The following is a 25592-nucleotide window of genomic DNA, read 5'->3' on the forward strand; positions in this document are numbered from 1 at the left end:
TTTAAACGGGTGGTCGAAAAACTAAATTAAATATTATTTTCTGCATTCATGTAATTGATATTGAGATAGACATGAAAAGTACCTGTAATTTTTCTCTAACATCAAAAGGGTTCATGTTTTGACGTTTTTATCTCAATAACGCTTTCAAAAATTTTCAGATGATTGAATAAAGCAAATCAACTAAAGTGATTTGGTATGGCTATACAAAAAATGTTTGATTTGAAACTTGTGGAAAAATATGTAATGTTTTTTTTTAGTATTATTAACTGTTGTTAGATGTATAATTATTCGCCATTGAACTACTTTCTAACGCTACTGTCTGCTAATAGAGATAAGTAAAAAATATCTAAAATGAGAACAGCATCATGCACAAGTCACTGTTTTTTCGTAAATATGGCACGGTGGTTGGCATAGTGGGAGGGGGGGGGGGAGGGGGGTCTTTAGGGGATAAAGTTTACTTAATATTGATACATTATAAGATACACCGCAATACACAAACACCAATGGCCCGACCCCTACCAGGTGGGGGTAAAAGTTTTGTCGTAAACGACTTGAGTAAGGGTTCAGAAAACTATACTTGTGTCATTATACTTCTCATCTAACACTTTTAGACGGAATTCACGATCAATATAAACAACTAGCAATTGACTGGCCCTGGATCGTTTTTCATTGTTCTTTATCTTATATACCCGCTGATTACGGTGTTAAGGTTTCATTGAGACGAAACAGATACCTACAACAAAAACTTGCTTTTAAAGTATATTTATTATAAAACCATGAAATACTTTTTTTTAAAATAGGTGCCTGATAAATTACAGATTATTTTTATTGGCCTATCAACACAGTTTCATGCTTAACTTTTCATCAAATGTGATCCATTTTGCCTCGAAGAAATCGTGTTTTAGGAGTTGTATATATTTCTGATTATACAACGTGTTTATGAGAAATGGAGCAATGAAATAGCGATTGCCAATTGGTTGGATTAGAGTGAGCGTGGTCTAATCATTTATCTGCCCAGTACATTTGTTAAAAAACGAATTTATTTATTATATTTAGGTATTACATACCTTAAACACATGACAGGCGTATACTTTTGGCCTTTTTTAAATATTTGTTTTCCGAAAGAATGCTTGGTAGAAGGAGGCAATAAGATTATTAGTGAAGACAACCATTGATTTGATACACCAAAATGAGAATCCCAAGTAAACCAAATCCCGCCTTTGCCCTTTCGTATGACGCCTTGAAAAAAGAACAGAACACATGTTTATTTCCACACATAACATCACACAAATAGACATCGATGAAGTAGCATATGATAGCCCATGATCTGAATCCATTATTAAATATTTGCTTGGCGGTTCATAGAGGTTTAAGATCTAGTTAAGATTGTTGTTCTATACATATAGTGTCCCCATGAACTTCACGAGTGTCTGTACTGTAGTACTAACGTTGGTCTATACATCTAGTGTCCCCATGAACTACACGAGTGCCTGTACTGTAGTTCTTACGTTGGTCTATACATCTAGTGTCCCCGTAAACTACACGAGTGTCTGTACTGTAGTGCTAACGTTGTTCTATACATATAGTGTCCCCATGAACTACACGAGTGTCTGTACTGTAGTACTAACGTTGGTCTATACATCTAGTGTCCCCATGAACTACACGAGTGTCTGTACTGTAGTAATTACGTTGTTCTATACATATAGTGTCCCCATGAACTACACGAGTGCCTGTACTGTAGTAATTACGTTGGTATATACATCTAGTGTCCCCATGAACTACACGAGTGTCTATACTGTAGTACTTACGTTGTTCTATACATCTAGTGTCCCCATGAACTACACGAGTGCCTGTACTGTAACACTAACGTTGGTCTATACATCTAGTGTCCCCATGAACTACATGAGTGCCTGTACTGTAGTACTTACGTTGGTCTATACATCTAGTGTCCCCGTAAACTACACGAGTGTCTATACTGTAGTACTTACGTTGTTCTATACATCTAGTGTCCCCATGAACTACACGAGTGCCTGTACTGTAATACTTACGTTGGTCTATACATCTAGTGTCCCCATGAACTACACGAGTGCCTGTACTGTAGTACTTACGTTGGTCTATACATCTAGTGTCCCCGTAAACTACACGAGTGTCTATACTGTAGTACATACGTTGTTCTATACATCTAGTGTCCCCATGAACTACACGAGTGCCTGTACTGTAATACTAACGTTGGTCTATACATCTAGTGTCCCCATGAACAAAACGAGTGCCTGTACTGTAGTACTTACGTTGGTCTATACATCTAGTGTCCCCATGAACTACACGAGTGTCTGTACTGTAGTACTAACGTTGTTCTATACATATAGTGTCCCCATGAACTACACGAGTGTCTATACTGTAGTACTTACGTTGTTCTATACATCTAGTGTCCCCATGAACTACACGAGTGCCTGTACTGTAATACTAACGTTGGTCTATACATCTAGTGTCCCCATGAACTACACGAGTGCCTGTACTGTAATACTAACGTTGGTCAATACATCTAGTGTCCCCATGAACTACACGAGTGTCTGTACTGTAGTACTAACGTTGTTCTATACATCTAGTGTCCCCGTAAACTACACGAGTGTCTGTACTGTAGTACTTACGTTGGTCTATACATCTAGTGTCCCCATGAACTTCACGAGTGCCTATACTGTAGTATTTACGTTGTTCTATACATCTAGTGTCCCTATGAACTACACGAGTGCCTGTACTGTAATACTAACGTTGGTCTATACATCTATTGTCCCCATGAACTTCACGAGTGTCTGTACTGTAGTACTAACGTTGTTCTATACATCTAGTGTCCCCATGAACTACACGAGTGCCTGTACTGTAATACTAACGTTGGTCTATACATCTAGTGTCCCCATGAACTACACGAGTGTCTGTACTGTAGTACTAACGTTGTTCTATACATATAGTGTCCCCATGAACTACACGAGTGTCTATACTGTAGTACTTACGTTGGTCTATACATCTAGTGTCCCCATGAACTACACGAGTGTCTGTACTGTGGTACTTACGTTGTTCTATACATCTAGTGTCCCCATGAACTACACGAGTGCCTGTACTCTAGTACTTACGTTGGTCTATACATCTAGTGCTCCCGTAAACTACACGAGTGTCTATACTGTAGTACTTACGTTGTTCTATACATCTAGTGTCCCCATGAACTACACGAGTGCCTATACTGTAGTACTTACGTTGTTCTATACATCAAGTGCCCCCATGAACTACACGAGTGCCTGTACTGTAATACTTACGTTGTTCTATACATCTAGTGCCCCCATGAACTACACGAGTGTCTGTACTGTAGTACTTACGTTGGTCTATACATCTGGTGTCCCCATGAACTACACGAGGATCTGTACTGTGGTACTTACGTTGTTCTATACATCTAGTTTCCCCATGAACTACACAAGTGCCTGTACTGTAGTACTTACGTTGGTCTATACATCTAGTGTCCCCATGAACTACACAAGTGCCTGTACTGTAGTACTTACGTTGGTCTATACATCTAGTTTCCCCATGAACTACACAAGTGCCTGTACTGTAGTACTTACGTTGGTCTATACATCTGGTGTCCCCATGAACTACACGAGGATCTGTACTGTGGTACTTACGTTGTTCTATACATCTAGTGTCCCCATGAACTACACGAGTGCCTGTACTGTAGTAATTACGTTGTTCTATACATTTAGTGTCCCCATGAACTACACGAGTGCCTGTACTGTAGTACTAACGTTGTTCTATACATCTAGTGTCCCCATGAACTACACGAGTGTCTGTACTGTAGCACTTACATTGGTCTATACATCTAGTTTCCCCATGAACCACACGAGTGTCTGTACTGTAGTACTTACGTTGGTCTATACATCTGGTGTCCCCATGAACTACACGAGGATCTGTACTGTGGTACTTACGTTGTTCTATACATCTAGTGTCCCCATGAACTACACGAGTGCCTGTACTGTAGTAATTACGTTGTTCTATACATTTAGTGTCCCCATGAACTACACGAGTGCCTGTACTGTAGTACTAACGTTGTTCTATACATCTAGTGTCCCCGTAAACTACACGAGTGCCTGTACTGTAGTAATTACGTTGGTCTATACATCTAGTGTCCCCATGAACTACACGAGTGTCTGTACTGTAGTACTTACGTTTGTCTATACATCTAGTGTCCCCATGAACTACACGAGTGTCTGTACTGTGGTACTTACGTTGGTCTATACATCTAGTGTCCCCATGAACTACACAAGTGCCTGTACTGTAGTACTTACGTTGGTCTATACATCTAGTGTCCCCATGAACTACACGAGGATCTGTACTGTGGTACTTACGTTGTTCTATACATCTAGTGTCCCCATGAACTACACGAGTGCCTATACTGTAGTAATTACGTTGTTCTATACATCTAGTGTCCCCATGAACTACACGAGTGCCTGTACTGTAGTACTAACGTTGTTCTATACATCTAGTGTCCCCATGAACTACACGAGTGTCTGTACTGTAGTACTTACATTGGTCTATACATCTAGTGTCCCCATGAACTACACAAGTGCCTGTACTGTAGTACTAACGTTGTTCTATACATCTAGTGTCCCCATGAACTACACGAGTGCCTATACTGTAGTAATTACGTTGTTCTATACATCTAGTGTCCCCATGAACAAAACGAGTGCCTGTACTGTAGTACTAACGTTGTTCTATACATCTAGTGTCCCCATGAACTACACGAGTGCCTGTACTGTAGTACTAACGTTGGTCTATACATCTAGTGTCCCCATGAACTACACGAGTGCCTGTACTGTAGTACTAACGTTGTTCTATACATCTAGTGTCCCCGTAAACTACACGAGTGCCTGCACTGTAGTAATTACGTTGGTCTATACATCTAGTGTCCCCATGAACTACACGAGTGTCTGTACTGTAGTACTTACGTTTGTCTATACATCTAGTGTCCCCATGAACTACACGAGTGTCTGTACTGTGGTACTTACGTTGGTCTATACATCTAGTGTCCCCATGAACTACACAAGTGCCTGTACTGTAGTACTTACATTGGTCTATACATCTAGTATCCCCATGAACTACACGAGTGCCTGTACTGTAATACTAACGTTGTTCTATACATCTAGTGTCCCCATGAACTACACGAGTGTCTGTACTGTAGTACTTACGTTGTTCTATACATCTAGTGTCCCCATGAACTACACGAGTGTCTATACTGTAGTACTAACGTTGTTCTATACATCTAGTGTCCCCGTAAACTACACGAGTGTCTATACTGTAGTACTTACGTTGTTCTATACATCTAGTGTCCCCGTAAACTACACGAGTGTCTATACTGTAGTACTTACGTTGGTCTATACATCTAGTGTCCCCATGAACTACACGAGTGTCTGTACTGTAGTAATTACGTTGGTCTATACATCTAGTGTCCCCATGAACTACACGAGTGCCTGTACTGTAGTACTTACATTGGTCTATACATCTAGTGTCCCCATGAACTACACGAGTGCCTGTACTGTAGTACTTACATTGGTCTATACATCTAGTGTCCCCATGAACTACACGAGTGTCTATACTGTAGTACTAACGTTGTTCTATACATCTAGTGTCCCCATGAACTACACGAGTGTCTATACTGTAGTACTTACATTGGTCTATACATCTAGTGTCCCCATGAACTACACGAGGATCTATACTGTAGTACTTACATTGGTCTATACATCTGGTGTCCCCATGAACTACACGAGTGTCTGTACTGTAGTACTTACGTTGTTCTATACATCTAGTGTCCCCATGAACTACACGAGTGTCTATACTGTAGTACTTACATTGGTCTATACATCTGGTGTCCCCATGAACTACACGAGTGTCTGTACTGTAGTAATTACGTTGGTATATACATCTAGTGTCCCCATGAACTACACGAGTGTCTATACTGTAGTACTAACGTTGTTCTATACATCTAGTGTCCCCATGAACTACACGAGTGTCTATACTGTAGTACTTACATTGGTCTATACATCTGGTGTCCCCATGAACTACACGAGGATCTATACTGTAGTACTTACATTGGTCTATACATCTGGTGTCCCCATGAACTACACGAGTGTCTATACTGTAGTACTAACGTTGTTCTATACATCTAGTGTCCCCATGAACTACACGAGTGTCTATACTGTAGTACTTACATTGGTCTATACATCTGGTGTCCCCATGAACTACACGAGTGTCTGTACTGTAGTACTTACGTTGTTCTATACATATAGTGTCCCCGTGTCCCCATGAACTACACGAGTGTCTGTACTGTAGTACTTACGTTGGTCTATACATCTAGTGTCCCCATAAAATACACGAGTGTCTGTACTGTAGTACTTACGTTAGTCTATACATATAGTGTCCCCATGAACTACACAAGTGCCTGTACTGTAGTACTAACGTTGTTCTATAAATCTTTGTTTATACCAATTTTGGGTCGATTGTGACTAAAGATAATAGCCTATAAGATCACTCTCGAGTCCGTCCCCGTGCAGAAACCAGTACTGTGTCCTTATATGAGAGGTCATGGCAAGGTAACTTTGGTGGGGATCGAACCACAAGACTCTTGGGAGAGAGGCGGAACCGAAAACACTAGACCACTCTTACAGAAACACCCAAAAGAAATAATACAAAGTATGTTAAAGAATTTTACATAAAATGGATATGATACAACAATCACCCAGATATTGAGTATACTAATCTAGTTTTTTAAGTTCAAAATAGAGGTTTTTTTCCAAGTAATAAAAAAGTTTTCGTTAAATCTCGTTTATTCCAGTTTATGTTGACTGTAAAAAGCAAAAAACAGAAACAATATCATAACAGATTCCCTACATGAATCCACTTCACCGATGAATACAATAAAATGACATTGAAGCGTCCCAATTCAGTGCACAAAACTACTAACCATCTAAATTTAGCCCGACGTTATGATATTAAAAGTTAATAAACAAGGTCAGATGACCCAAATATATCATAGCATTTTGTATAAAAGCAAAAACAACATCGCAACAGTTCTAATAGTTGCAGGAAATTGGCGATAAGACGGTTGCTGACTTTTAAAGGTAAAACTAATTAATGTTAAAAGTTTCAATGTTTAAATGTTGTATTCTTAAATCTTTGACTAAGAGTTTTCATTTTAAATGAATTTTACAAGTTCGTACGACAGATTTAAATTAAGATTCATCTATTTATAAAAGACCGAAAAGGCGATTGAGTTCTGTAGTTCTGATAAAGTAATATTTGTTTTTTCAATAAATAGATAATCTGTAAACAATCGTCATAACCATTTTGTTTTTATATATTTGACGATTATTCATAGAATTGCATACAAAATTGAATCAGTCATTGTTGGCACATGCTTGAAAAAAGAAATGTTTTAACAAGTTTTAAGGGAGATTTTACTTTTAAATGTTAAGCATTTAAGTGACATTCATGTTATTATTGTTTACTATTTTCAGTCCTATTTTACGTCAGTACAACAGTGGAAACACATTCTGGGCCTCTGCAGTAGAGTTTGATCGTATCAAAATAAGATACACGCGGACAAAGGCCGGGCTTCCAAAGAGAAGACGTAAACACAGCTTAACTCGTCTTTAGCAAAGATAGAACAGTCGAAAAAACAAAACCACAGCACAGTTATGAGTTGGGGCAGTAGTTGGGGTCACGACAGCTGGTCGGTCAGGGAGGAGCATGGCACCGAGGGTGTCCACTGCGGCTCGTGCACGGCGGGCGGCAGTTCGTGGGGCGGCCGCTCCTGGGGTAACGGCTACGACGAGAGGTGCCCTGGGTGTCGGCGGGACCGGGCCGGCTCGCCTTTTGGTAGCGACGGTATGATCGGCCACGGAAGCAGCGGCGTGATGAAGGTTCTCTGCGTCACAGGCGGTTACAATGTGGCCAAGTCGGTAAGCTTTTTTTATAAAAATAATATTTGTTAACTGGTATATTAGGCAAATCGATACAAATGATGATTTTGACCATTTACAAAATGGATAGAAAAAGTATTGCCTTCAGAAAAATTATATGATACATTGAAATACATACATTATACATGTTGCATAGAAATTAATGAATATGAGTTCAATCTGGTGACAAATTCAATATCTTATCTAACGAAATACAGTGTCCTCCAACAACAAACTGGTATAATTACTTAAAGATTCACTCTTACTCCCAGATAAAATTTACCATAATTAATAATATTGTTTTGATTTTTCAAAAAGGATGAATAAATGTCGAAAACAATGGTTCTAATGAAGGATACCGAGTTGAATTTGAAAGAAATAAGCATAAAACACGGTATTTCTACCTTATGAGACTAAGGTAGACCACAGTTAATCATTCACCAATCATTTAATATTTTTGCGCTTTCTGCTTTTAAATACGTTGTTACAATATTGTTATCAGTAATTTATATTTTTCCATAAATGCATTGTTTAGTAAGTAGTTAAAGGTTTATTAGTCAAAACTGATATTTGTTTTACATGTTTATGTATTGATTTTAAAGCTGCACTCTCACAGATTTACCGTTTTTACAACATTTTTATTTTTTTGTCCTGGAAAGAGAAAATGTTTGCGTAAATATCTGCAAACCAATGATAAAAGATGGCTGACAAAAGATCAGAGCGCAGATTTGCATATTTCCGTTCAAAAATTAGTGTTTTATGGCTTAAACCGTTACTAAATGGTTTAACAAAAATGCATGAGTTTTTAAACTATAAATGAAATTCTGCGATCGAAGTTTTTGTCAGCTGTCTTATATAACTGGTTTCCATGGAATTTCGCAAAATTGGCTCGTTCCATTATTAAAATAAATAAAAAAGTTGTCAAAACGTTCAATCTGTGAGCGTGCAGCTTTAAATAAGAGTGTCACTTTAAAAATTTATTACCAATTACACAGTGACTATCTTTAATACACAGCCTGAGAAGTATGTTATGGTCGAGATACGTTTATCTATATAACAATATAACTTATAAAAATGGGTTTAATGATAACAGCAGTCAAGTGCAAGTGTACAAAATTGCTGCAGGATAATTTTAGTCAATGTTATCCGAAATGTTAATTGATAGGTCGATATTTATCAAAAAAATACTTTCAACAAATTAAATGACCAAAATATGCAAATAAGCCAACCTTGATGTAACCTGTCAAAGTTGTTTACATTTGGCTACACGTTTTTCATACAAAGGCATTCATTCTGCGTATAAAAGATGCCAAAGTAACAAAAAAGATGACCCAATGAGTATTTTTTCATCAGATGACTGTTCAATTTTTAACGTTGAGAACATCAACGTTAATTCATGCTCCACCATGAAACGTTGACCCTGGCTGAAACGTGATCTGGCCCCAATTTCTCGAAACTAAGTCCCTTACAACAGGATTAAGCTAATCTCACTATTTTTGTTGTTCTATAAAATGTGTTATATTTACTTCTTCAAGAATTTTTAGAAATTATGTAGGAATAATCTGTATGATTATCAGAATAAACCATTTTTCATTTATCAGAATCCATTTTCAGTATGTATTCTGGCTAATTGAAATAAGCGACTTAAGCCTGTTAAGTTTAAGAAGTTTCGAGCAATTGGGGCCTGAGTTTCAGCGTTGATTTGCGAATCTGCATGTTTTCCTTTGGCAATTTACAAACTATCTACTTATGGACAAGATACAAAACTATAATGATATAGCAACTATGTTATGACAAAAAGGTATCTATTTACAAAGAATATTCAATTAATATATAAGAAAATAAAACCAATAGAACAGCCAAACTTCTAGCTTTTCTTGCCTTTATTTCATAGCACTATATATAAACTTATAAAAAATAAGTTTTGTATAAATAAGTCCCCCTTTACTGACATCAAATATTTAAATTTAGCCGTATTTGGCCAATTATATTTAATACAATATTTACATATCATATTTATTTGTAAGTTCTGAATAGGCTGTACAACAAAGTAGAGAATGATATTCATACTCAACAGTATTTTGTGAACAAAGTTAACATTTTCTATTTCCTCTGCTACTATTAATAGATCGCCTAGTCTCTATTTCCAGTGAATGAGATGATAGTCCAAATCTTGATAATTCTTTATGGTGGTTGTCGTTTTTGACACACGTTAAATGGTCTTCAAATAAAAATTATTGTTTGAATCCTCAGTGGAATTCCATTTTTGGGCTGTGATGTTAAGTTATCATACCACATTTTAACATATTGGTGTTTTACTCTTTTGGTAAAAAAAGGAATATACTATTATTGTAATTTATATTAAAATCAACTAGCAAATCACCATAACTCATTCTGTTCAACAAATCAGACATAGCGGAGTACAACACATTGTTTTCTAGAATGACGTATGTTATTACATGTATTATGATAAATATTGTATTGTTTGGTGAACACACGGTGCATGAATGAATTTGGATTCTTAATGTTTTTATCATATATTTTTTTGCTCTCTACAAATTACTGACGAAGGGAACCGTCCGAGGTCGCAAAAAAGTGACCAATGATGCTATTTTAAACCAAATTAAGTCAATCCTATGGTCATACTTCAATGGATTTACAAATTGTATATATTGGCTTTTAATACAAAGCAATCTAATAGGCTACATCAATCAAAGATCCAATTAAGACCAATATTGAATTTCACCCAAACTGTATTCGGGTCATTATTCAACGTTAAAAACTGACCCCAATAATCGCGTTTAAGGTTCGTATTACCATAAGATTACAATGTTCATCGGTTTTGTTTGTAAGTCATAATATTAAAACAAATGCCACACGCTTAGAATTCTACGTCTTTGCTTAATGTAGGGTCAGATCTATGATCTCTGCAGATAAAAATCGGATTTTTTTGTGTTTATGCTTTTGCTCTTATAATCAATATTGCCTCTATTGTTGCTGGTGGGTGTAAGATTTACCGACTTAAAGGGGCATTACTCGTACACACACAAAAGTAAACATAATTATTTATTTGTTAGTATATCTGAGCGTCATTAGGAACTGATCAAGAAGCGAAGCAATAATTGAAAATGACAAAAAGGCCAATTAATACTTAATGTCCCCATTAATTACGATCCTCGAGAGGATATTCTAGAACGCACGCACGCACGCACGCACGCACGCACACACGCACTCACGCACACACACACACACACACTCAGGCGTGCAGAGCGAACGAACTCCAAAACTTCTGCCAATATAGAAAACAGGGATTTGTATATGTCTCGATGTGTTTGGTTAGAAGGCATACGTCATGCATAGCTATTGTTTTTTTACAGAGGAGCTAATCAATCGTATTTAGAGCTAGTTATGATCGATTGGCTGCGCGCTAGAACTTGCTTGTTTTATCAATGTCTAAAACCAAGGTCATGTTGGTATATGTACGATAGAAATAGTGACGTCAATAAAACGGGGATAGATTATGTTATACCAAGGTCGGTGGATTTCTTTACATTAAAACCAATCTTGAAAGCTGTAGGTTCGAGCTCGGGCTACGCATTGCGTGCTAAGAAACTAGGAAGTCGTTGGTTCTTTCAATATACATGTACACCTAATTGCTTGTCGTCTACGGAAGGTGGATGAATCTTACGTTTTATTTTCCGTTACACAACGACCTCATTACTGATTAATGTTTAACTCTGATCACTTTTCAGCGAATTTTCTGATCAAACTTAAATGCCGAAATGTTGTCAGAGTCAATTCTAAACGTTAAATTTAGTGTTACACCGGATTCAACGATTACAAATATATTTACCTTCTATTTTTGTATGATTAAGAATCTAGACTAGAATAAATTGTATTTAAATTACAGCAGTTTGACATGCTTTAACCATATGCAAGTAGATTAATATTCATTATATCTTGATACGTAATTTATCATCAATTTATTAACCGTTGACATATATCATTAATAGTTACCCAAAGCACGCTTTAAACTTTCTCCTATCACCGTAGCGAACTTACTGTGACAATTTGAACTTATCCGATGATGATATCGTGATGCTATAAATGATACATTTTTCAATCGGCAAGGAAATCCATTCCAATATATTAATAAATCTGAAACAAATATATACAATATAACAATTTTTTTCCTTTTCATTAATTGCTATGTATGTTGGTTATAACTGTTATGCCACACGTTTCCAATTCCATTACCAGGTGGCTGCTGATAGCCATGCAGCATCCGGTAGTCATTCAGAAGACAGCCACTCTCGCAAAAAGTCAGACGCTGATGGAAGTCACTCAGAAGATTTCCGATCCCGCAGCGGGTCATGTACAGAAGGTTTTCGATCACGCAGTGGATCAGGTTCAGAAGATTTCCGATCCCGAAGTGGCTCATGTACAGAAGGTTTCCGATCACGCAGTGGATCAGGTACATCCGGTCGGGACGCTAAAGATATCCTCCTTGAAGGTTTTCGCTCCCGCAATTTAGCAGGTCCAGTCGGCCGTGGAGATGTTTGTAAAAAACAGGCAGGTATGCGTGTCAGCTCTCCTCTTGCTTCGGTCGCTGGAGGGACTACTGGTACAAACGTCCGTACTGTTTCCGGTGCAGTCGGTCGGGGAAATGTCAGCTGCCCCTCGGAAGGTGTTCAACCCCGTCCTACAACAGATAAAGCCGGCCGGGGAGCTCGTGGTAGCATCTCGATATTCGGCCGCTAGATTATAGTGCGATTTGTTTACATAACAATGACTGAAATTATAATTAATGTATATGCACTGTGTGCATTATTAACATAGTTAATTCCATGTTTGTAAAAAATAAAAACACGCAATTAGTCCTATAAAAAGCCTTCAACTTATAACTTACTATACACAGTAACTAGTACCTATTCAATTTAAACATGAGTGTTGTATTGTTGTATCTATTGGTTGGAAAATGCAAATGGTATATTATCGTATTTTTGCAACCATTAAGTTCAGTTTGTTAGTAAACATTCGCATGCAGGTTTAGGAACTTTTGTCAACTTTTCAGATTTGTCATCTAAATTTATAAGCTGTTCTCTAAAAAAAATCAGATCGTAGCTTTCATATTTACGTTTAAAAATTAATGTTTAATGGCTAAAAGCGCTACTAACGCTTTAAGAAAAATGAAATTTTGGCAGTTTTCCAAACAGCTGAGATCTGTTCTATTTAAGATTATCTTACAAGACTGAAATTAAGGCATTGATGCCAAAAACAGCTGATTTTAATACATTTTTAATAAGACATTTTTTAAAATGTCAAACTGTCAATCTGATTGAGTGTAACTTTCGGAGAAAAACTATTTTTAAACATGTATTTGCTTGTATTACGAGTTCCTTTAGTTGTTATTGACCTAGTTTAGTTTTACTGATAGTATAATATTTGTGAAAAAATATCACATTTTGCCTAACCATTTATGTGTTGTATTTTATCCAACATTCATGTAATCTCGGAGACTCAGTTTGAAATACCCGCTTTCCTTAAAAAAATCATAAGAAAGGACTTTCGAAAGTTTTTTCGATTGATAAATACACTGATCTCCTTTATTCCAAAGTCTGCGAGAAGAATAAATCGAGCGCAGCATCGCCATTTTCAGCAACCATCATGAACCTCGATATCACTGTAGAAATATATACTGTGTACTGTACATTCATAACTGCACTGTATGTCGCCCGAATAAAGAAGTATAAGTAATAATATACAATTTACATAGATCCAATGTACACATTCATTGTTCGTTAAAACGAAATGAAGTTGCTGCTGTACGATACCGATTGTTTCGTTCAAAGATAATATGTTCTTAATAATTATAGATTGAAAACAATCTATGTGTTACTGATAAAAGATCAAACAATTAATTCGTCCCAAAAGACGCTATACAAAGTGCATGAGCAGTGTTACCGTTGTGATGACACGTTACAGCGTGGTGGTTATACCCACATGCTATTTGTGTATGCTTTAGACATCAAGGGGAAGCACCGATGCTCCCAAACGAGAACCTTTTTGCATAAATTGTGGTTGTCACCTGAACGTCCGTGCTACTTCGCCTGAAATATTTTTATAACCTAAACGCCTGCGCTATTTCGCCTGAAATATGTTTAGTTTTTGAACGCCTTCATTATGGTTATAATCTGGACGTTAAAAGTTAGGTTATAACCCGAACCCACTGTGGCACAGTGAATGAAGTATGGTGAAAACGTCTGTGCCACATTGCCTGAAATATGATTATAACCCGAACAGCTGTGCCACATCGAATGTAGTGTGGTGAAAACCTGAACTTCCACATTGCATGAAATGTTATAACCTGACTTTCCACATTGCCTGAAAAGTGGTTATAACCTGAACTTCCACATTGCCTGAAATGTGGTTATAACCTGAACTTCCAGATTGCCTGAAAAGTGGTTATAACCTGAACTTCCACATTGCCTGAAAAGTGGTTATAACCTGAACTTCCACATTGCTTGAAATGTGGTTATAACCTGAACTTCCACATTGCCTGAAATGTGGTTATTACCTGAACGTCCAAATTGCCTGAAAAGTGGTTATAACCTGAACGTCCAAATTGCCTGAAAAGTGGTTATAACCTGAACGTTCACATTGCCTGAAAAGTGGTTATAACCTGAACGTCCACATTGCCTGCCATGTGGTTATAACCTGAACGTTCACATTGCCTGAAATGTGGTTATTACCTGAACTTCCACATTGCTTGAAATGTGGTTATTACCTGAACTTCCACATTGCCTGAAATGTGGTTATAACCTGAACGTCCAAATTGCCTGAAATGTGGTTATAACCTGAACGTCCAAATTGCCTGAAGTGTGGTTATAACCTGAACGTCCAAATTGCCTGAAATGTGGTTATAACCTGAACGTTCACATTGCCTGAAATGTGGTTATTACCTGAACGTCCACATTGCCTAAAACGTGGTTATAACCTGAACGTCCACATTGCCTGAAATGTTGTTTGAATTTGAACGTCCACATTGCCTTATATGGGGTTAGAACCTGAACGTCTGCCACATTTAAAAAAAATATGTTTATCATCTGAACATCTGTGCGTTATTTTGTTTGCTTTAATTATAATCCATAATACCAGCTATTAACTATAAAATAGCTGTTGTTATCGAGAATAATCAACCCGTTTCATCACCTTTATGTTTACGTTAGCAATACACATCTAATCATTCAACAGATCCGCTTGAGGGCGCATTACAGTATTACGTAATCAAAAGATTCCCGCGCCCGCCATTTCGTTAAAGCATTTCATTGGTTAAAACTTAAAAAGAGATTCAGCGCATGCGCTAAATCGAGCGCGCAACCCCACCGATTCACTTTCGTCCAGGCAGTCGAACCGAAAGGTCAGATTTTATAAGAGCTAGGATTGCTATTTAAGAAAAAAATAGTTGTTCGAATTAAAATAGTTTTGGTTAGTTATTTGATGAATTATAATATATAACATTACATATACATTCAAATCATTAAATAAATGTTTCTATTTTACTTTGTTTTGTCTACTTTATCAAGAACTCGATCAAGTTGTCGAGGAATGAGGTTTTAAAACACGCACATACATATTTATATATAAATTGTAAATATTTATACGTCAGACGACGGTTATTGATTTTGCTGTCTTTTTCCGGATGGCATTCCCGCTTCGAGATATTGTGGAAGAGTTTCGGGCCGCTAAGCGGGCAAGGAGGACCCCTCCAGTACAGACAGGCCAGACGCCCAAATCAAACACAATCGCAGCAGTCCCCGCATCAGCCTCGACGGTGAATTCCGGTCTTGCCGCGGCTACAGCTGATGCATCTGTGGCGCTGACTACCGGTACTGTGGCTCTTGCAGATGATGGTCCTATAGACTTGGCTAATACGGGGAGGGTACCCACACCTCAGGTCGCAGGTTACAAACCGCCGCCCTGGAAGGCCTCCAGCCATTGAATGGGCCCATCAGCATTCCGCAGGTATCGGTCGCGAACGGTGAACAAGGTGCAGGTACGGAACATTTCTTTTCTGATCCGTTGCCTTTAACGGTTATTGATAACACAGTGAATCAGATGCCAAGTGTTTTTTCAAATGTTGGGTGCAACATCTCGCATCAGATTAAGAATAAAATTGTGTCTGGTGCATTTGTAGAATTCTCTTCTTTGATTGATTCTAAATCAGGTGTCGAGGAGTCAAATAAATCGTTAATGATAGGCCAGGACGGTCGGCTAATTATTGACAACAAGTCCGCACAACAAAAAGTTAACGACATCAGTTCGTGGACAGATGCTTTCTTAGTCTACATGTCCAATTTTTTGGCTGTTCATCCGGGCAGGACTCAGGAATTATTAAAATATGGCCGTGACATCCGGCTAGCTGCCAAAAAGCCCCATAAACATATCAAATTTAGACGCATTTTTACAGCGATATCCCGATGTAAGGTCCATGCAACGTTGTTAAAGAATGGTTTCCGATTTGGTTTTAGTTTAGGATTTGAAGGGTCGCGCGAACCCATCGATGCAAAAAAATTGCGATCGGCTAAACTCCGACTAAGCGTAGTTTTCGATAAATTGGAAAAAAGAAATATTGGAGGGCCGAATGGCCGGGCCGTTCTTTAGTCCACCGTTTAAAAATCTTCGAATTTCTCCCATAGGCTTGGTACCGAAGTCTGATGGCGGTTGGCGCCTTATCACTCATTTAAGCTAACCACGGGCTGGCGGTAGTGTTAATGACGGCATAGTTAGTCAATTAAAATCAGTATCGTACACAAAATTTGACACAGTGGCAGACATGATATTTAAATTGGGAAGATCAACGTTAATGGCAAAGCGTGATATAAAATCTGCATTCCGGCTACTTTCAATATCACCTAAAGACTTCGAATTATTAGGCATTAAATTTGATGGCAAAATTTATGTAAACTTAAATTTACCTTTTGGCGCCAGTTGTGCATCATATTATTTCGAGGCATTTTCGACCTTTATCCATTGCCTGGTAAAAGACATTTCAAAAATTCCATCACTTGATCATTATCTGGACAATTTCATATTTTGCGTGGCACATGGAACTGGCAACTGCCAACATTTACTTTCCACTTTCCATCAAGTATGTGTACAGTTGGGTGTACCAATTAACGATGGAAAAAGCACGGACCCTTCCACTGTAATAGTTTTTCTGGGTTTGAAAATTGATTCTTCACAAATGCTTATTAGAATACCCCAGCACAAAATCGCAGAGTTGAAGTCCCTAATTTTGCTCTATATAACTAGGAAGAAAATAACGTTGCGAGACCTTCAGTCACTCGCTGGTAAATTTTGCTTTTTCGGCCAGGCAATTCGTTCAAGCAGAGCTTTTTTGCGGCGATTTTATGATGCAATGTCCGGTATAAAACATGAATTTCATAAAATAAGGATAACAGAAGGAATGCGCGAGGACTTCCGCATGTGGCTGTTTTTCTTAACAAGTTTCAATGGAGTATGTTACATTTCTGAAAATGCTTGGTTGGAAAACGAACATTTACAACTTTTTACCGACAGCGCGGGTAGAGCCGACCTTGGCGGCGGCTGTTACTTAAACGGCAATTGGGCATTTTTTTCCATGGCCTCTTGACTGGAGCAAACATGAAGTCATGAAAGACATAACGTTTTTAGAAATGGTCCCTGTGCTGCTTAGCTTGTACCTTTGGGGTCCCGAACTAAAAAATAAAAAGATAATTTTACGAATCGATAACGAGGCTTTAGTTGCCATAATCAATAAACAGTCTGCGAAATCCAAACGCGTTATGCACATTCTCAGACATTTTGTGTTAAGATGCATGCGCCATAATATTTTGTTTAAGGCTGTCTTTATTCGAATAAAACTTAATATTATCGCTGATTCTATTTCACGAAAGCAGTGGGCGCGCCTTCGCCAGCTGGTACCCGACTTGGCAGGAAGGGCACCAATTCCACCACTTTTTCAGAGCATGATTTACGAAATGAGGCTCGACGACTAATTGGCTGTTCTATGTCCGGCAATACATTACAGTCGTATCAAGTCGGTTTAAACCGGTTCTCTAATTTTAGGCTTACGTATCAATTGCCAAATTTGTGGCCTCCATCCGTTGACAATTTGGTATTGTTTTTCTCATCTTTGTCACTTGATGGCTTAACCGCCAATACAGCTCGCCTCTATAAATGTGCTATCGGTGCCCAATGCAAGCTTTTTGGGTTCGCGGATACCACCGAAAATTATATAATCACTAAAATTATAACAGGCATGGGAAGGAATACACGCGCACATACAACGCGACTTCCAATAACGGCACAATTATTATGCCTTATTGTTGAAACACTCCCATCCATGTGTATAAATATGTATGAAAGTGCCCTATTTACAGCGGCATACACTTTGGCTTTCTTTGGGTTCTACCGCGTAGGAGAATTAGCCGTAACACGACAGTCTGTTGTAAATCACACGTTAGCATTTAGTGATGTAAGATATACGGCAATTTATTGCTTACACTTCGCAATTCAAAGACGGATAAAGAGTCAAAGGGTTATATTATGCAGATCAATAAAACCGGTAAAAGTGTTTGCCCTGTACACAGTTTAAATATTTTTCTGGCACGCAGGCCAAAGATTAACGGTCCGTTGCTGTGTTATATGGATGGTACTCCTCTTACACGCACACAGTTTTCTTCTGTATTAAAAAATGTTTATCTGTTATGAACCTCGAATTTGCAAAGTACAACACAGATTCATTTCGCATTGGGGCAGCCACAACCGCCGCTATGGTGGGTTGCACCACGGAACAGATAAAAGAGGCCGGTAGGTGGACGTCAGACGCCTACAAACGTTACGTTCGGCATGAAAATATACATTTGGTCCCAAATTTACTTTAGGTTTGGTTCATCACATCATATTACATATTATTTTATTTTTTTTTGCTTATTTAGATAGAACGACGCGCGTGTGGGTCGTCGGTTCTTCAATTATTAGGCATGCCTTTTGCTACGCCCGATCGCACGACGCGAACCTGGGAATTCCCAATAGTGCCTTTTGGTGGCAGGGCTATGGAGGTCTAAGCCTTAAAGCGCTTGTAAGGAAAGTCACGTTTTTGAAACATATTAATGAAGATGGACTACCTCTTGTCATGATTATTCACATTGGGGGAAATGACATTGGCCAATATCCTACTAAAGTGTTAATGGCAATTTTTGCTAAAGTAATAAGAGCGCTTAAAGATTTATTCCCATCAACCACTCTCGCAGTATCGCAGATAACGCCTCGAACAACATGGCGCTATTCGAGTAATAAGCGTGCAATGGGAAATGTAAGGCGCCGATTAAATGGCTTTGTAAAAAAAAACCATATTAGGTATTGGGGGTTCCTTCATTTCTCATAGTATAACGCCTGAACAATTGAAGTCCGACGGTGTCCACTTGAATGAGCAGGGCAATGCGCTTTTGATTCGCGACTTTAAGTCCTGCGTGTGCAGTTTGGTAAATCATTGAAATAAATATCATCAGGTTTGTCCAGCGACGCTTTATGATACGCTAATACACGTTTACGGTATGCTTTACCGTTCATTCAAGTTTGCTGCTGAGTAATGCGAGGCTCCTTTTCTTGTTGCTTATTTGCTGCCGAGCCAAAATTTCCTTAAAGTATGAATTGTTTTATACGATAATAAACCCAGTTCTGTTTCGGGTTGTGATGCGTGTTATTTCTTTATGCTTATATTTTGGCGAGTTCGCTTCTAGTACCTAGAATCTCACATTGGCGTTCGGCAGCACTTAAATTATGATATTTATTAAGCTATTGGAATTATATAAATACAGACAGTATACTTAAAGTTAAAATGCTAATTTGTGAGTTCCGGCCATAGTATACCTTGACGGAATTCACGTTCAAATACTTAAGTTTATTTCATAATCAAACTCGTAAAGCCCAGTGGGGGCTATTCAAAACTGCTGCTTTGCCCTTTGGGGCGGTCGCCAGTAATACGCCAAGTTGGCAGGTGACCAGATTGCTTCGTTCGCTGTTCATGCTTGTGAATTCGTGCTTGTGTTAAATAACATGGAGCCTCGCCATTAAATCCAAACTTTAAATGTAAATAAAACAAAATAAAATTTTGACAAGTTATTTGCTCTGTTGTTTTATATAGCAAAAACGTATGGTTATGGTTGAACTTAGAGTAAGAGAAGCTAAGCGCTCCAATCGTTCTTGTAAGTTGAGGATTTATCGATAATACCAGCTATTAACTATAAAATAGCTGTTGTTATCGAGAATAATCAACCCGTTTCATCACCTTTATGTTTACGTTAGCAATACACATCTAATCATTCAACAGATCCGCTTGAGGGCGCATTACAGTATTACGTAATCAAAAGATTCCCGCGCCCGCCATTTCGTTAAAGCATTTCATTGGTTAAAACTTAAAAAGAGATTCAGCGCATGCGCTAAATCGAGCGCGCAACCCCACCGATTCACTTTCGTCCAGGCAGTCGAACCGAAAGGTCAGATTTTATAAGAGCTAGGATTGCTATTTAAGAAAAAATCCCTCCCACCCACCCAATTGCCGTGCCTTTTGCTTCTTAGCTCTTGATTAGTTTAAAGTTATGTTCATAAATAGCGGCATGTGTTGCATTTGTCTGCGCCCGTTTTGCATATCTGTTTTCAGCATAGCAAAAACATCCATGGTCGTATAAAGCCACCACGACGAATGTGAAAAGTCGCTGACCACTACGCAAACACAGGTGCATATTCTTCACGCGTGGGACCTAAACTCTCATCGGATGGACAACGCGTGAATTTACCAGCGGCGTGGCTCCTATTAAAATCGTGATATTTTGTGTTTGTCATGTATATAATGCTTTATGAGTTGTGATTAGCGTTCGGCAGCACTTAAATTATGATATTTATTAAGCTATTGGAATTATATAAATACAGACAGTATACTTAAAGTTAAAATGCTAATTTGTGAGTTCCGGCCATAGTATACCTTGACGGAATTCACGTTCAAATACTTAAGTTTATTTCATAATCAAACTCGTAAAGCCCAGTGGGGGCTATTCAAAACTGCTGCTTTGCCCTTTGGGGCGGTCGCCAGTAATACGCCAAGTTGGCAGGTGACCAGATTGCTTCGTTCGCTGTTCATGCTTGTGAATTCGTGCTTGTGTTAAATAACATGGAGCCTCGCCATTAAATCCAAACTTTAAATGTAAATAAAACAAAATAAAATTTTGACAAGTTATTTGCTCTGTTGTTTTATATAGCAAAAACGTATGGTTATGGTTGAACTTAGAGTAAGAGAAGCTAAGCGCTCCAATCGTTCTTGTAAGTTGAGGATTTATCGATAATCATATATTTCCATTGCCTGTTTGGAATCCCGTGCTGTTATAAAACACACTTTCGATTCGCAAAAATATGAGTCAATGCAAAACATATGTTTCATTTATTTTTGGAAACAAAACAGTTTCCACGTTATTCGAGTGATGTCATTCTTTGTAACGGTTTAATCAAAGATAAAACAGCGAAAAACGATATAAAATATCATAATCAAATTTAAGCTTTAGACATTCAAAATTTAATAATTGATCCATAGATATATGTTACCTGAAACTCTTAATGCACCAGTCAATTGTAACCACGCCTCCCCAGTCCGGAGAATAGCGGGGACTTTGACTTTCGGTCCCGACAATCCTAGGTAAAATCCCCTCCCAGCGGGAACAAAGTGCTGGTAAAATCCCCGCCAAATGCACCAACACCCCGGGGACATCATGTGAAACTGACTTCTTTCAAATTGGTAGAGAATCAGGATGAGGTGCCATCTTTTTAAATGTCTCGCAAGATCTCGTCAATTTCCAGGCAAAGCTCAGCTAAAACGCGGACACATCCCGTAAAAAGAACGGATATTTTCCGGCACGAAATCACTGCCCATTCCCCGCTATTTTCGGCGCGAAAACTATCGCATTCAATCGGCACTGCGGTGCCACCTGGAGGGTAAAAACACGGCCCATTTTCCCCGCTATACCCCAGGACCTTGCGTGGGGGGGGGGGGGGGGCATGGTTACAATTCACTTGTGCATAATACAAGCACAATAGCTACAGTTTTGAGGTAATCAAGTACAAAACATTTTAATCCTGTTTTTGCGAAAACCTTTATGGTTAGTATTTTTGTTATAATTTTGTTACCAGTTATCAGGTCAATCAGAGCCGTTAAAGCTGCACTCTCACAGATTGAACGTTTTTATCTTTTGTCTTTAAGCGAGCAAATTTTTGCGAGAATCCATGGAAACCAGATATATAAGACTGCTGACAAAAAATAGATCGCAGATTTTTATATTTAAGTTAAAAAATGATGTTTTATGCAATTTCCTTAAACCGTTAGTTTAAGCCTTAAAACATTAATTTTCGAACGGAAGTATGAAAATCTACGATCTGGTATTTGGTCAGCAAACTAATATCATTTGTGAACAGATATTTATGCAGAAATTTGCTCTTCTCAAGACAAAAAATAAAATAAAAAAAGTTGTAAAAATGGTGTATCTGTGAGAATGCAGCTTTAAAGGGGCATTATTTATTCTGTACAATAAATAAATGTATTTCGTCCGTCACTTAACAGTTCAGAGATTTTCACATTAACTGTTAGACTCACTTTAACTCCCTGACTTTTACACTTTAGTGGTATTAAAGCACTGTTTGTAATCAGCTATAAAACTCATGATTTATTAACACCCATTAAGTGGATTTAAAAACGGACAAGTTCATGTTAGCAAGGGATTAAAGCGTTTACTATTCGTTGTCTAAACAAAATTAAAGTTTGATCAGGCAACGAACAGTGGAAGAATTACGGAAGGTGAAAAACTAAGCTAATCTCTGGGAAACCAAACATGCGACAACAGACAACAGCTTGATTCAGATATTGAAAATATCCGTGATTCACATGTTAAAAAGAAACTTAGTCACACACAGATGCGAAAATTCCCTAACATGCCACGTAAAATGCCATCGCATAGGAATTCCTGTAACTTTCACTATGACTCCCATCTCGTCAAAGGCTGTATTTAAGAGTCAAACTAAGACTTTTTCCAACAGGAAGCCTCTTGAAACTCGTAAGGTAATTATTAAATTTGCTATCATTGACTTATAAAGATACATTAAATTCACAATTATAGATACATTGTTTGGGATTATTGCATTGTTCACTTTGTCATAAATTCATAATTGATATATTATCTGAATATGATCATAAAAAAGTGCATGGATGTTCTATTCTCTACAGTGCGCACTTTTTTATTGCGCGTTTTTTAATATTGTGTTTTAGTTTGTATCGGTTAATTAACGTCTTCGCCTAAATAATACATGATAAAATTAACTAAATTAAATGTGAATTCTAAGTAGCGAAAATTGTTCATTTATGCTAGTTTTGGCAACTGAATTATTGATATAAGTCTGTGGATTCTAAATAGATTTCATGATGTAATTGTCTTATTTGGAGTTGTAAGTTACATCTGTATATTCTACGCTATTTCTAAACAAAAAAATAAAACCTAAGAGTAATGAGTAATTCTATCTTTTAACTGTTTCAATAATTTGCATTGCAAGGTCGTAACTGGGAACAGCAGATTTATAACCTTGCCGGACCACCAGTCTGTACTAGCGTGATTGAACTCAAAGACTTCAAATTAAGCAGGCATTTTAATCCGGAATTAAGAGAATACCTAACACTATAAAAGTCGCCGATTAATGAAACTGGCCAACATGCTCTAGAGACATTCCCAAAGACACGTTAACCAGTGAGCGACAGTGTTGCGTTTAAATCAAGACTTGGATTCGTAACTTCACCATCACTTTTATTTGTGCATCAAGTATTTTACTCTCACGCGACACAATGAGTTGGGGAAACAGTTCATGGAATAGCGGCTGGGGAGGCAGCAGCGCCAGAGGAGCAGGAAATCAGCTTTACGACAGTCGAGAGTCAGAGGGGACGCATGCCTCCTTCTGTACAGCAAAGAATTCTGTGTTCGGAGGCCAAAGCTGGTGCCGCGGCTATCACAACGAGAGATGTTCCGGCTGTCGACATGAGCGGGGCGGAAGTTCCATTGGTGGAGGCGAGCGGAAGGGGACCGGGATCGTGTCGCTGTTGGGAATCTTTGGGGGAGTAAAGACGGCGGGAAAGGGTGGACTGTGTAAAAAATGACTTTTGACTTCCACATGAACAATTCCGTGCAATATGCAATATTTTTGCTCTGAGTGTGCAATTAATATGATAAATGTTTATTTACTAAAACAGATTGTCATGTCACCCAGTTTATAATGTCATACGTTATTTATATTAGTGTTCTCAATTACAACTCGGTTTGTGTTTTTGTGAATTGATTGTTGTTAAATATGTTGTAAATGTGAATTGTAAGGTATGTGTGTACATGTTAAGTTTTGATGGGTTAATATTTGTTGAACGTTATATTTGTAATAAAATGAAATATTACAATGTTTCAATATATGTAGGTTTCTGGACCAGGGCCCGGTTTCATTTCATATCGTAAGTCTCAAGATAGTAAAGGCTGTTTTTGGCGTAAACTGCGTTTCAATACAGTATATCATTAGATCATTTATCGCATAATTTCTCCACGTAACTTTACGGGTGACCCAAGCACGCTAAACTAGCGTTATAAAGGGTTATGACTTAAGTATCTTCTTGAAACGGGATCCTGAAACATTCAGGATTTGTTTTTTCCCATCCCAGATTTGTTGATCCAAATATTTGGCCCTGCTCGAAATACTTTTCTCCAACCTCAGATAAGTAGATCCAATAATTTTACCATGCTAGAAATTCTTATCGTGCCCACGGGCGAAGATAAAATGCCCGTATGGAACTCCTTTTTAATGGTCACCACATTGTTATTACCTCCCTTGTTGAAGACTGTCGTCTGTAGCATCATGGAAACCTTGTCTTGTGGCAATATTTAGAACGCTAATGAATTATTTCTCGCTTCAAATGTCACCATAAAAAAGTTTTCACGCACATTTCAAAAAAAAAAGTTTCACTCTCCTTAGAACTATTTAAAGACCGATTTGACTATTAACATAATCTGAATCACTGCGCGCACATCCATGACAACCACAACCTCGCCTGCGCAAAACACCTTACGCTCTCGGCCATGGAAGATACTTATAATCTTGCTCACAAACCCGTATGTAAATATTGAAATACTGTTTAAGCCAAACCCTAGCACATGGTGTTCTAGTGAAACACGGTAAACATCATTACCGCAAAACACCCTACGCTCGGGTTGGGATGAACTTTTGCACTCTCGGCAAAGGAAGACACTTACACGCTTGAGGTGTTACTTTGGGAAACGTCCCCATTCGCCTCTCACTAAAACCGAAAAATCAGTGAATGGTTAAAATAGAATAAAATCTTACGAGGGAAATTTTATACTTAATCGTTAATTCTTTTATAATATTGTAGACGAATTATATTCAAATTCGACATTCCGAGATTGGTTGGAAAATTTAAGGGAGGGCTCCCCTTGAATGGAGGGCTCCCCTTGAATGCTCAATGTC

At 38.0% G+C, this 25592-nt stretch overlaps 1 protein-coding gene and 1 long non-coding RNA gene across 2 annotated transcripts; both read left to right on the forward strand.

Annotated features, from left to right (window-relative positions):
• The first annotated feature begins 7733 nt into the window (after positions 1–7733).
• LOC128244465 (uncharacterized) lies at positions 7734–13377 on the forward strand. The gene is made up of 2 exons (XM_052962467.1): positions 7734–7997; positions 12258–13377. The coding sequence occupies exons 1-2, from the start codon at positions 7734–7736 to the stop codon at positions 12756–12758; spliced, it is 765 nt and encodes a 254-aa protein (XP_052818427.1). The 3' UTR covers positions 12759–13377.
• A 9632-nt stretch (positions 13378–23009) lies between these two features.
• Positions 23010–24520, forward strand: LOC128244724 (uncharacterized). Its single transcript, XR_008262979.1, has 2 exons — positions 23010–23142; positions 23631–24520. It is a non-coding gene; the product is annotated as an uncharacterized LOC128244724 (long non-coding RNA).
• The last annotated feature ends 1072 nt before the right edge of the window (positions 24521–25592 follow it).

The sequence above is a fragment of the Mya arenaria genome, chromosome 8 (assembly GCF_026914265.1).
Source record: "Mya arenaria isolate MELC-2E11 chromosome 8, ASM2691426v1".
Lineage (NCBI taxonomy): Eukaryota > Metazoa > Mollusca > Bivalvia > Myida > Myidae > Mya > Mya arenaria.

Bases quoted from the DNA above. Each gene is read 5' to 3' on its own strand.
- LOC128244465 (XM_052962467.1), top strand. From the start codon at position 7,734: ATGAGTTGGGGCAGTAGTTGGGGTCACGACAGCTGGTCGGTCAGGGAG. The intron at 7,998-12,257 runs GTAAGCTTTTTT...TTCCATTACCAG, and splicing joins GTTACAATGTGGCCAAGTCG to GTGGCTGCTGATAGCCATGC.